The 13,420-nt window shown below is 34.7% G+C and overlaps 1 protein-coding gene across 2 annotated transcripts; it reads left to right on the top strand.

Annotated features, from left to right (window-relative positions):
- The first annotated feature begins 2,108 nt into the window (after positions 1–2,108).
- On the top strand, positions 2,109–9,210 carry LOC110722029 (probable methyltransferase PMT5). 2 transcript variants are annotated; one of them, XM_021901256.1, is made up of 10 exons: positions 2,109–2,861; positions 2,999–3,674; positions 3,761–3,896; positions 4,030–4,270; positions 5,686–5,911; positions 6,095–6,252; positions 6,353–6,656; positions 7,606–7,738; positions 8,054–8,255; positions 8,787–9,210. In XM_021901256.1, exons 2-9 carry the CDS (start codon positions 3,154–3,156, stop codon positions 8,201–8,203), a joined length of 1,869 nt encoding a protein of 622 aa, XP_021756948.1. In that variant the 5' UTR covers positions 2,109–2,861; positions 2,999–3,153; the 3' UTR covers positions 8,204–8,255; positions 8,787–9,210. The 2 variants fall into 2 exon arrangements, with proteins under 2 accessions (XP_021756948.1, XP_021756944.1); XM_021901252.1 differs by having other exon boundaries at positions 2,110–2,861; positions 8,782–9,210.
- Positions 9,211–13,420: the final 4,210 nt, after the last annotated feature.

Below are 13,420 nucleotides of genomic sequence, written 5' to 3'. Positions count from 1 at the left end.
CTTATAATTGCTATCATATTTTAACATGACAATTGCATTCACTCTTGCATGCGCGAGATTGAGCGTATGTGTACACAATTGTGTGGTTATGTACACCTGGGTGTACCGTACACCCGAGGTCATTAGCTCATTCAATCTAAAAATGAGTAAAAATATTACTTGCTCATTTGTCAATTGAATGAGCAAATGACCTTGTGTGTATATAACAAAATCTAGTTGTGTGGATTTTCTTTGTATTGTTTAAATGCTCTGTACGAGTGTCTAAGCACTTGCTTGACATACCCTCATGTATTGGTTACTGGTATTATGTAATTCGAATTCGTCTTGAAAACTTTTTCTGCTTCTTTGAAAGTAAATAATTAAGAATACCTCGAAATTGCCTTTGAAAATGGACAATTGAACAACTAACCATAAATAAATAAAGTACAACATTATAAGACAAGATATGCTAGTTAAATTGAAATTTCTCCTTTAAAGTAGAATGATCCAATTAAAAAGACAAAGTATGCTTTTTATAAGTTTGAAATTTCTCCCTAATAGGAAGGTTTTGATGTAGAAACTTTAACAAATTGCTTTGGCTTTTAACTTTATAAAAAGGGAATTCATATCCAAGAAAATACTTTGGCTAGCTTGTTGAAGATTGGCCTACCAAGCTATTCCTCATTAATATTAATGGATGGTGCATGGAAGAGTGGTTCCATTTTCCATGGCTATATGATGACTGATGAGCATAGCACAATTAGTGATAATCCAAGCATAATGTGTACTATAGATTAACAAAAGGTGTAGCATTTTCGGGAAATAAATAATATAACGTAAATCATTGAGATTTAATTATACTCCGTAATAGGAGTAATTTTTTTTTTTTTTTTTTTGAATAGTAATTATACTCCGTATTTGACAACTCATAAAACTATTGAATAAATACAAATGGTGTTTAATGGTTCTCAAATTCACATATACTATTCTTTTCTTTTTTCTTTTTTTTTACTATTCTAATTTTTTATTAAAGTTAAGTATGTATAAAAACAAAGTACGATTTCTTCAAAAAAAAGAAAAAGTACAATTATGAAATTATAAAGTATCATGTAGATCATTGAAATTTACTTCCCACATTTGAGAACACACTGATTTTGAAAAAAAGTATATTGTATTTTGTTAAAATACCCAATTAATACACCTATTCCATTAATACGCTAAAAAAGAAATAAAAGAAAATGGGTCCCACAAGAATTCTTCCGTTGTGGTGTACCATTTACACACTGTGAATGTGATAGTGATTCCCAGCAAATGGTCCAACGTCTAATAATACACCATTTATTTATTATGGTTATTATTATTATTAATAATTAAAATCTCTTGCTTCTTACTTCACCTACTACTACAAGTAGGAGTATTAGACTGAAGTATGGAATCATAGATTTCGTATTCCGTAAATTACATATTTTCCATATTTGGCGCTAACATATTTCTCATTTTAATAGCATCATTTCCCACTTGTTAATTAACTATCATTGAATACAATACAAGGCTTCTTAGATTTCTTACTAGCTAGCTCCCGGACCACTCCTATTACATCACATTCCAAACAATATAATGTTGTATTCTTCTTTTAGGTATACAAATGGCCTTGCTTGCTTGGTATAGAGTACTACACGTACTTTTTATTTATCGGCCGGGGTTTACTAGATTTGTTTAATGATGTTGTCATTTTAGTTGTCTGTATTAAATACTTGTAAAGGTCATTTGTTAATTGTTGACTGTTTTACGAGCTAATTAAATATAATAGTTATTTTAGTAATTAACTTTTTAATTATAGCTTAATACGTGTACTTAATTCACAAACATAATAAACAAGGCTTGCGGATGCTAGTATTAAAAAACAATTAAGAAATGGTCTTTAAACCAAGATTTTAGGCATTGATACGTTTGGTTATATAACTCAAAAGCCTCAAATATTGTGAAATAGTTAAAAAAAAAAACTAACTTATTAGACTGGAATTAAAGTTGTACGTATATCTGATTGAACGTGATCAACCTTAAACATACATGATTAGTTTTGATTCCAATGATTGTTTTTAGTGACTTGGTAGTATCATTTTTATCAAATCATCATACATCATATAACCATTTATAACCGATAAATACGTTATGTTCCAACAATTAAATTTGTCAAAAACACCCATAAATAATTGATTTGACATTTACAGCACACCAAAAATTAAACCACACTAACAAACATTGAAAGAAAAATCACAATCAAAATAACAATTTTCCAACAAATTCTATGCTTTCAATTATATAATCCCTAATCATTCATTAATCAATATTTAATCTCATAATTTTGGCCCTAATCACATTAATAAACAATTAAAATTGAAAAGAAAAAAAAAACAATAAATGTGATACGATTTAGCTAGCTTATTATTATTCCCTCGTCTCTCTCCTAGATCTGAAACACGCACACTCACTCACTCACACACTCACACACCCCAACATAATCATAATTCCAACCAAAAAAACTGATTAATCCGATTTTTACTCTTTCTCTCTCCTCCCTTTCTCTCTCTTCGTCCGCCATTGTTGAATCCTAAGCTTTCTCTCTCCTCCATTTTCATTTCTCTCTCCGTACTATCTGTATTTTTGTTTCTGTTTTTTATTTTTTTGGTACATTGAGTTTTTTCGAACATTGATCACTTTTTTCGATTTTTTTGAGGATTTATTTGTTCGATCCTAAAAATTGGAGATCACATTTTCGTGAACCCTAGGCGGAGTTTGAGGTTGTAATGTTTGTTTGAGTAATTAGTGTGATTAAGTGAAGAAGAAGGAAGACTGTGATCTGGAATTCCGCTGATTTTCAGGTTAGATTTTGATTTTTTAAATGTGAAATTTAATGTTGTTTTGGAGATTAATTAATTTTTACGAGTTTGATTATTGTATAATTAATTGCGTAATTTTGATTGAGATCTGTGTTTGTGGAATTTTTTATCTATTGTAGGTGGAATTGTTGGTGTTTGCTTTGAGAGGTTATGCTTTTCGAAATTCTGGGAGATTTGGGATAATTAGAGTATAAATTGAATTTTAGTTTAGTTTTCTGGGAAATTGTTTGTGTTTTCAGATGAATTTTTGAAGGAGAAGAGGTAGAAATTGGACATGAGAAGCTCTTGGTTTAATAAATTGTCGCTCATTTTTGGTCATAGAATTCGGCATAATTGGTTCCTTTTGTGCCTTATTAGTATTGTTGCATTAGTTGTTATTATAGGCTCTTCATCATCGTCATTGAGAGAATTCGATTCGATAGGACCTCCTCGATTTCCCAATGTTTACACCAATTATAGAAAGTTGAAGGAGCAAGCAGTAGTTGATTATTTTGATTTGAGGTTTCTTGCGTCGGGGAGTAATCCTAGGCAAAAGGAGCTTTCCCTTTGTGGGAAGGAGAAGGAGAATTATGTACCTTGTTATAATTTGACCGCGAATTTGAAGGCGGGGTTTAAGGATGGTGAGGAGTTTGATAGACATTGTGAGTTGTTTCGGAATGAAGACCGGTGCTTGGTTAGGCCTCCGAAGGAGTATAAGATTCCCTTGCGATGGCCTGCTGGCCGAGATGTGATTTGGAGTGGAAATGTGAAGATCACGAAAGATGATTTCCTTTCTTCTGGAAGCATGACTAAAAGGTATAAATTTATCTTTATAGTGCTACATTGTGTTAGGTAAAAATGGATTGGCTCACTAATTGTAGTGAACTTATTTAATTCACTAGGATGATGTTACTGGAAGAAAACCAAATTGCTTTTCACAATGATGACGGGTTGATATTTGATGGCGTGAAAGATTATGCTCGCCAACTTGCAGAGTCTATAGGGCTTGGTAGTGACTCAGACTTCCTTCAAGCTGGTGTAAGCCTTCCACTGAATTACTTCTGATGAGATGTGCTTAAAATGAAATGCTTTTATTTGCGCCAGCCTTTTGAATTGAAGGGACTAACTTCTTTCAGACACCTTATAAGTTTGCCTATCTTCTCAATTACAGGTGCAAACTGTGCTTGATATTGGCTGTGGCTTTGGAAGCTTTGGGGCCCATTTAGTTTCTTTAAAATTGATGCCTATTTGTATTGCTGCATATGAAGTGACTGGTAGTCAAGTTCAATTGGCCCTTGAGAGAGGTCTTCCAGCAATGCTTGGCAATTTCAGCTCTAGGCAACTTCCATATCCATCATTGTCATTTGACATGGTTCACTGTGCTCAATGCGGCATTGATTGGGATGGAAAAGGTAATGAATGACGTTGTTTAATTGATTACTGCTTGGATTTGAACCTTTTCTCTGTATTTTTGGACTGTTAATTTGGCTTATTCTTTTCTATGTTATAGTCATATTGGAATAAAAGCATAACAGGACTATACTAAATATATAATTTCTTCCTCCTATAGCCAAATAAAATTTGCGTTTCTCAATTGGAAAAGAATATACTTGAATTATTTTCTGTAGGAGAATGGAGAAACATAATGTTGATGGTATATTCTATTTTTTTGTTTGCTGATATAACTGGTTGCAAAAATTTAACTAAAAGGATAACTCTTTAGAACATTAACACAGAACCAACTTTTCCCGTCTTTATTTTTGTTTGGGGTGTGGGGGCAAGAGGCTGATATACCTTGTTGATGCTTTATTAATTGAGGCATTTTCTTTCTGCTTTGTATGCTCTTCTATTTTCAAAAGTATCTGTATCAAAGATTTATAACAGGACTGTACCAAATATATATATTTAAAAGCATAACAGATATCTGATTATTTTGTATAAGATATCTGTATGGTCTATCTTCAAATGAGCAAAAAATTATTCCATGAGCAGAAAATACCCTTGGGGATTGGGTGCACCTTACACTCGTGAGTATATAAATGTATTCAGATTGAAGGTGTGAAAAAGGTTTTGCCTGTGTTCAGGCTCTTGCTGCTGTAGAGAGGGAAAGTTCACTGTTATTAATGTATGGGTTTTAATGTACCTTTTTTTTTTTTTTTTTTTTTTAAAAAAAAAAAAAAAAAATTTATCTCACTGACCTCAATTCAGACTATATGAGATTTTTTTATTAGAAATTTCACTTTAAGCTATATCAGTTGGTCTCCCTAGATTAGGATACAACCTGCTATCTGTGTCAAATATTTTTCTAGTCAAGTGGATTTATCAAACTGGATGAGGCTCTCATTACAGATCTGTTGTGATGGCAAGAAGTTTAGTGTTGAGAATTGTAGAAGTCAATTCTGAGGACCTTGAGATTGGTAACTAAGATAGTAGTGGCTAATAATGGTATTCCTGTGTGCTTTGTGCTGCATAAATGTTTATGTCTATCTGATGGATGGCACAAATGTGGGACTTGCTATGATAATGCTTTTTACTTTGGGCATATAATGACATTTATTATAACATCTCAAACTGATTTACTATTCAAAATCTTGCCGGTTTAGCTTTTTTGTCATTACTATTATAAGGGTATGGAAGCCCAATTGTGTATTCCATGTTTGATTGATGTAATTTTAGCATGGTGGAAATTTAATCAGTGCCAATCCCATAGTGGCTTGTAGTAAATACTTTAAGGTAGACCGTTATCTGCTATCGTTGGAAAGCTTAAATTTGATTGCCTTTGCACAAGTATTGTTCATCTTTCCATCCTAACAATGGCTGTGAACAGATGGAATGTTCATTATAGAAGTGGACCGGTTGCTCAAGCCTGGAGGTTACTTTGTTTTAACCTCTCCTGCAACCAAACCACAAGGAAGCTTGTTGGCAACAAAGAAAGGCAATATGTTGACTCCAGTTGAAGATTTCACTCAAAGGATTTGCTGGAGTCTTCTGGACCAGCAAGATGATACTTTAATCTGGCAGAAAACTGCTGATGCACATTGTTATGAAGCTAGGTAAGGGGAAGCTACATTGAAACTTATTAATATTCACTTTGGTTTTTGTGGATTTATTATCAAGTTGTTTATGTCAGATCACGTTAACTTCACACCACTATGCTCATGTTGTTATGATTTCATGGTTTCGTTGACACACCATTCTAAAAAAAAAGGCTCATTCTTCTTTTCTTGGATCTATAGGAAACAGGGGCTGCCTCTTTGCCAGGATGAGCATGAAAGTCAATCATATTACCGCCCCCTTGTTAAATGCATCAGTGGAGCACACAGTAAAAGATGGGCTCCCATTCGTAACAGGTCCAATGGTTCTCGGTTAACCTTGGAAGAACTACAAGTACATGGAAAGTATTGCTTTAAATAGATTCTTGCCAAAAGTTGAAACATGTTAGTGATCAGGCATACCGAAATACTGTTTTGCTGACCTTCCCTCCCCTCCTGCAGGTGTTCAATATGGAGAGTTTTATGAAGAGAGGGAATATTGGAAGTCGGCCCTTAGAAACTATTGGTCGTTGCTTACCCCCTTGATATTCTCAGACCATCCAAAACGCCCTGGTGATGAAGATCCATTACCTCCATATAACATGGTACGCAACGTAATGGACATGAATGCTTTTTATGGGGGTTTCAACGCTGCACTTTTGGATGGAAAGAAATCAGCATGGGTCATGAACGTAGTTCCCATAGGGAGTCCCAATACACTCCCCCTTATACTTGATCAAGGCTTTGCTGGTGTTCTGCATGACTGGTAAGGCTCTATGTCTACAATCATTATCTCTTAACACTCTGTGGACCAATTTATCATTATCAAAACTATTTATAGGTCAGACTTTGACCTTTTACTGATCTCAAAATATGTTGTTATGATTGTACTTTAAATACAAGTCTTAAGTATGTACTCTGTAGTAGTTTCTATAATCTTAATGAATATATGCTGAGAAGTTAATGGTCAATATTGGACCTTGAATAACATAGTGTTCTGTTGTATATGCAAAATGGAAGGAGTGTATCCCTCTGGACTCTGGAGAGTAGAGTCTTGTTATTAATTATTTACAACCCCAAGTCCCGAACTGGCTAACTCCCTTTGCTCTCTTATAGATGTTTCAGTTGCTTTTCATGGTTTTCAATGCCCTCCTTTGACATTTAATACATGTAGCTACACTAAGAACAGTTTTCTATTTTGGTGTTTTGGGAATTACACATCGAAATGAATTTAAGAAGACTTTACATGTATACAGTTTGTGTGTATACAACTAATACTGGTGCAAAATTAAAATGGATTCATCTATGACCTTGAAAAGGCTACTTTGAAAACAACTATTGGAGAATGTATGAAGGGTTAGTACTTAGTTTTCACAGCTGACTAAAGATTCTTAATTTTTGAAGCTGTAATTTTATATAATAAGATTCTCTATACGTGAGGTCTGTTGCTGATTGGATGTAAGTTCTGAGGGAAGTGTTTAAAAATGTTATACGTTACCTATCTCAGTATTAAATCACAAGGAATTTGTTGATATTTGTTTTACTTTTGTTAAGTTTTGAATTGCCTTGTAAAGGGATGTTAGCTCTTATGCTGAAATATATGAGCCTGCTTCATTGGAGTAGGATGTGGCTGTTTCTTTAGTATTATATATTGCAACAGATGACATTAATTTATTTTTAATTTGGGTGCTTATCATTTTAATCGATTTTTCTAGGTGCGAGCCTTTCCCAACTTATCCTCGAACCTATGACATGCTGCATGGCAGTGGGCTTCTTTCTCTCCTCAGTTCAGAGAAATGTAGTATGATGGACTTGTTTCTGGAAATGGATAGAATTTTACGGCCAGAGGTATGCCTTTCTGTAACTGCTTTGTTTATCTGGAAATGAATTTGTTACATTCTTTTCTATTTGTTTGTATTTATACCTTTATACACTATGAAGAGTGGAGTGAGGATGGAAAGGTTTTCTTCCCTTCCTTTGTTGTTGAGGTATGGGTGGGAAACGTAGTATTAGGAATTGTAAATACATTTTCTCTGTTATTTATGTTCACGTGTATTTATGCAGTAGTTTGTGTAAGCTGATGTTTGTCGATTGTGTTGTTGCTTATGAGTTTTGCTACACACATGGCATGAAGTTTGACAAAAACCTTGTATTTCCTACTAGGCTTGGGTTATTCTTTCTGATAATGTTGGAGCCATAGAAATGGCAAGGACACATGCCACTCAGATTCGCTGGGAGGCCAGGGTGATTGATCCACAAAATGGAAGTGATCAGAGGCTTCTTGTATGCCAGAAGCCATTCTTGAGAAAATAATCACTTTAACATTTAGACCTCCACTGCAGGGGCCTCTACATTGTCAACTCTGGTAATTTATCTGAACTGTTTATGCTTTGTGCCATGATTTGTTTTACAATGCAAGTGCATGGACTCTACTGCTAAAGAGATTTTTTTGTAACAATAAACTTGTGCTTAATATTTTCTCGGCAATATTTTTAGATGAGTTCTATAAAAACATTCCTGATGACTTTAACCCTTTATTCAAGTGTTCACTATTTAGCATGGCATTACAACTCTTATATACTTATAAGGATGGCTGATATGCCGAAGTTGCTATGTATAACTATTAATACTTCGCAACTGTTATTATTTCTGGCTTTGTGCTAGGCTGTGACTGAATTGCTGCAAAAGGATGTTATTAGTGAATGTGTTACTGTTAATTACTCATTTATCATGTGTACAGATGAATAAATGAATTCTATGTTCCTTTTCTTTCCTACTCCGGTATATAGTACATGTCTTCTGGAAAACTATAAGATCTTTAGTTTTAAGCGATATAGCAATATTCTTCAGCAGCATAACTGACGCACTGATCTACTCTTTGCTTATTGTAGGGCAGAATTCACATGAATATAGTACAGAAGCTGCTTGGGCTATTGAGTATTAGACGAATTTGGTTGTCTTCATCCTTGACAATGGGCAGGTTGAAGTTGTAGATTAGGAGAATATATTCATTGCAGAAAAAAAAAAAGCTGCAAATTTTTTTGGCCTGGCATTTGTAGCAATTCATTCTTTTTTTTATTTTTTACCACTCGTCCCACAAGTTTTTGTTTCCGCTCCTGTATCTTATATTTTTCATTGATTTTTTTTTTTGGTATTGATCGTTGTAACGGTGAATTATTGTCTATCTGAAGAGAGCATAGCAATCGACGATATGTAACAGGTGATATCCTTTATGATTGGAAGAGCGAAGCTATATCTTTCTAATCATCCTACTGTTAATTGCTCAGAGCTGAATTATAAATATCACAGATTTACAGCTATCCTATCTTATCCAAAATGGTCTCACAAGTCAGAATGCTGTGAAACTTTTGTCAAGCAAGCAGACACGATCTCTCTCTCTCTCTCTCTCTCTCTCTCTCTCTCTCTCTCTCTCTCTCTCTCTCTCTCTCTCTCTCTCTACTTATATTTGTATATGCTTACATTTTATACTAGTACATTGTAAGAATTTAAAAGGGTTATCAGTTGACATCCTCGTTGGTCGCTGACCATATAAGTGTTGTAGTTTATTAGTGTGTTTGTATTCAAACAATCAACCTGGGCAAATTATGAATCAATTAAACGCTTCAGCTTCAGCAACCCAATTGTTATGTCTTGAAGTCCTTAGATTTTTGGAGCGCTACTGTCATTTCCTTGTTTATATTTCTTATTCTAGTAGCCATTGCAGAAAAAAAGTTTAAAATTCCAAAGTTGAAGTCTAATATCCGCGTTTTTTGAGAAATTTTGAAGGTTTCGGGGCCCATTGACGAAAAGCCTTAAGATTTTAGGGCATACATCTCGGGGCCATATAATGCCGTTTGGAACCATATATAATCTTTCTATGTTGTCATAAATGTTCGTGGTAGACTTGAATTAATGAAATCGGTGCAAGTTGTAAATCGTTAAATTGGCCGTTTAAAGGCAAATTAGTTGGTTCCACCTACCCAATTGGACTGACGGAGGGTATTAAGGACTAAAAATTTCGGCAATTTTTATTTCTAGGCGAAAAAAGCCAAAAAAATATTAAAATTGAAGGCTAATATCCACGCTTTTTGAGAAATTTCGAATGTTTTGGGGCCCGGTGTCGAAAAGCATTGAGATTTTAGGGGATACATCTCGGGGTCATAAAATGTCGTTTTGAACCATATATGATCATTATTTGTTGTCATAAATGTTCGTGGTAGGCTTGAATTAAAGAAATCAGTGCAAGTTGTAAACCGGTAAATTGGTCGTTTAAAGGCAAATAGGATGGTTCCACCCACCCGGAGGGTATTAGGATCCATAGTAAACATTTCGGCAATTTTTATATCCAGGCAAAAAAAAAGTCAAAAAAATTCTAAAATTGAAGGCTAATATCCACGTTTTTTGAGAAATTTCGAATGTTTTAGGGTCCGTTGCCGAAAAGCATTGAGATTTTAGGGGATACATCTCGTGGTCATATAATGCCGTTTAGAACCATATATGATCATTATATGTTGTCATAAATGTTCGTGGTAGGCTTGAATTAAAGAAATCGGTGCAAGTTGTAAACTTGTAAATTTACCGTTTAACAGCAAATTGGATAGTTCCACACACCCAATTGGACTCCCGTAGGGTATTTAAGGACCATGGTAAACAGTTCGCCAATTTTTGTTTCCGGGCAACAAAAAGTCAAAAACTTCCAAAATTGAAGGCTAATATCCACGCTTTTTGAGAAATTTTGGAGGTTTCAGGACCCGGTGATGAAAAGTCTTGAATTGAAATTCTAGGGGATACATCTCGGGGCCATATAATGCCGTTTGGAACCATATATGATCATTATTTATTGTCATAAATGTTCGTGGTAGGCTTGAGTTAATGAAATCGGTGCAAGTTGTAAACCAGTAAATTAGTCCTTTAAATGCAAATTGGATGGTTCCACCCACCCAAATGGAACTCCTGGACGACATTAGGGATCAACGGAAACATTTCAACAATTTTTATTTTCGGGCGAAAAAAGTAAAAAATTTCAAAATTGAAGGCTATATCCACGCTTTTGAGATATTTTGGAGGATTCGGGGTCCGGTGTCGAAAAGTCTTGAAATTCTAGGGGATACATCTTGGGGTCATGTAATGCCGTTTGGAACCATTTATGATCATTATATGTTGTCATAAATGTTCGTAGTATGCTTGAGTTAATGAAATCTGTGCTAGTTGTAAACCGGTAAATTGGTCATTTAAAGGCAAATTGGATGGTTCCACCAACCCAATTGGACTCCTGGATGGTATTAGGGACCATGGTAAACATTTCAGCAAATTTAATTTCTGGGCGAAAAAAGTCAAAAAAATTCAAAAATTTAAGACTAATATCCACGCTTTTTGAGAAACTTTGGAGGTTTCGGGGCCTAGTGTCAAAAACTCTTAAAAATCTAAATGATACATCTCGGGATCATATAATGTCGTTTGGAACCTTATATGATCATTATTTGTTGTCATAAATGTTTGTAGTAGGCTTGAGTTAATGAAATCGGTGCAAGTTGTAAACCGGTAAATTGGTTGTTTAAATGCAAATTGGATGGTTCCACCCACCCAATGGAACTCCCGGACGGTATTAGGGATCATGGTAAACATTTCGGAAATTTTTATTTCCGGGCGAAAAAAAGTCAAAAAATTCCAAAATTAAAGGCTTATATCCACGCTTTTTGAGAAATTTTAGAGGTTTCGGGGCACGGTGTCGAAAAGCCTTGAGATTTTAAGAAATACATCTCGGGGTCATATAATGACGTTTGGAACCATATATGATCATTATATGTTCTCATAAATGTTCGTGGTAGGCTTGATTTATTAATGAAATCGGTGCAAGTTATAAACCGGTAAATAGGTTGTTTAAAGGCAAATTGGATAGTTCCACCCACCCAATTGGACTCCCAAAGGGTATTAGGGACCATGTTAAATATTTCGGCAATTATTATTTCTGGGCGAAAAAAGTCTAAAAATTCCAAAAATAAAGGCTAATATCCACGCTTTTTGAGAAATTTTAAAGGTTTCAGGGCCCGATATCGAAAAGTCTTGAGATTCTAGGGAATGCATCTCGGGGTCATATAATGTCGTTTGGAACCATATATGATCATTATTTGTGGTCATAAATGTTCGTGGTAATCTTGAGTTAATAAAATCGGTACAAATTGTGAACTAGTAAATTGGCCATTTAAAGGCAAATTGGACGTTCCACCCACCCATATGGACTACCGGAGGGTATTAAGGATCATGGTAAACATTTCGGTAATTTTTTTCCGGGCGAAAAGATTTTAAAAAATTCCAAAATTGAAGGATGATATTCTCGATTTTTGAAAAATTTGGGAGGTTTTGGGGCCTTGTGTATTAAGTCTTGATATTTTAGTGGATGAATCTCGAAGGTTATATAATGTCGTTTGGAACCATATATGATTATTATATGTTGTCATAAATGTTTGTAGTATGCTTGAGCTAATGAAATCCGTGCAAGTTGTAAACCAATAAATTGGTCATTTAAAGGCAAAATGGATGGTTCCATCCACCCACTCACCCACTTGGACTCCCGGAGGATATTATGGACCATGATTAACATTTCGGCAATTTTTATTTTCAGGCGAAAAAAATTCAAAATATTCAAAAATTGAAGGCTAGTATCCACCTTTTTGAGAAATTTTGGAGTCTTTGGAGCCCGGTGTCTAAAATTCTTTAATTTCTAAGGAATACATTCTGGGGTCATATAATGTCGTTTGGAACCATATGTAATCATTATTTGTTGTCATGAATGTTCGTGGTAGGCTTGAATTAATGAAATCGGTGCAAGTTGTAAACCGGTAAATTTGGTGTTTAAAGGCAAATTGGATGGTTCCACCCTCCCAATTGGACTCCCGAAGAGTATTAGGGACCATGGTAAACATTTCGCCAATTTTTATTTCCAGGCGAAAAAAATCCAAAAAAATCCAAAATTAAAGCCTAATATCCACGCTTTTTGAGAAATTTCGAAGGTTTCGGGGCTAGATGTAGAAAAGTCTTGATATTTTAGGGGATACATCTCGGGGTCATATAATGCCGTTTGGAACCATATATGATCATTATATATATGTTGTCGTAAATGTTCATAGTAGGCATGAGTTAATGAAATCCGTGCAAGTTGTAAACCGGTAAATTGGCCGTTTAAAGGCCAATTGGACGGTTCTACCAACCCAATTGGTTTGCTGGGATATTAGGGACCATGGAAAACATTTCAACAATTTTAACTTCCAGAAGAAAAAAGTCAAAAAATATATGATCATTAACGATTTAGTTTCTATCTTGTTCTGGATAACAGATTAGGGAGCTTGTTTAGGGCCGTTATGATCTCTTGTCCAGTACTAGAAATCTACCCAGTGAAAGATATCAACTTCCCACATGGTAGTTCGAAGAAACCTGTTCCAATAGTAGCCAATGCAGTAGCCATTGCAGGAGTACAATATAATGATATATGATCTCATTTGAGACGACAATGCGCCCCAGCCCAAAAATAAT

This window comes from Chenopodium quinoa, unplaced genomic scaffold, assembly GCF_001683475.1.
Source record: "Chenopodium quinoa cultivar QQ74 unplaced genomic scaffold, ASM168347v1, whole genome shotgun sequence".
Classification (NCBI taxonomy): Eukaryota; Viridiplantae; Streptophyta; class Magnoliopsida; order Caryophyllales; family Amaranthaceae; genus Chenopodium; species Chenopodium quinoa.
The sequence above is the reverse complement of the archived record's forward strand: the minus strand, read 5'-3'. Positions and strand labels throughout refer to the sequence as shown.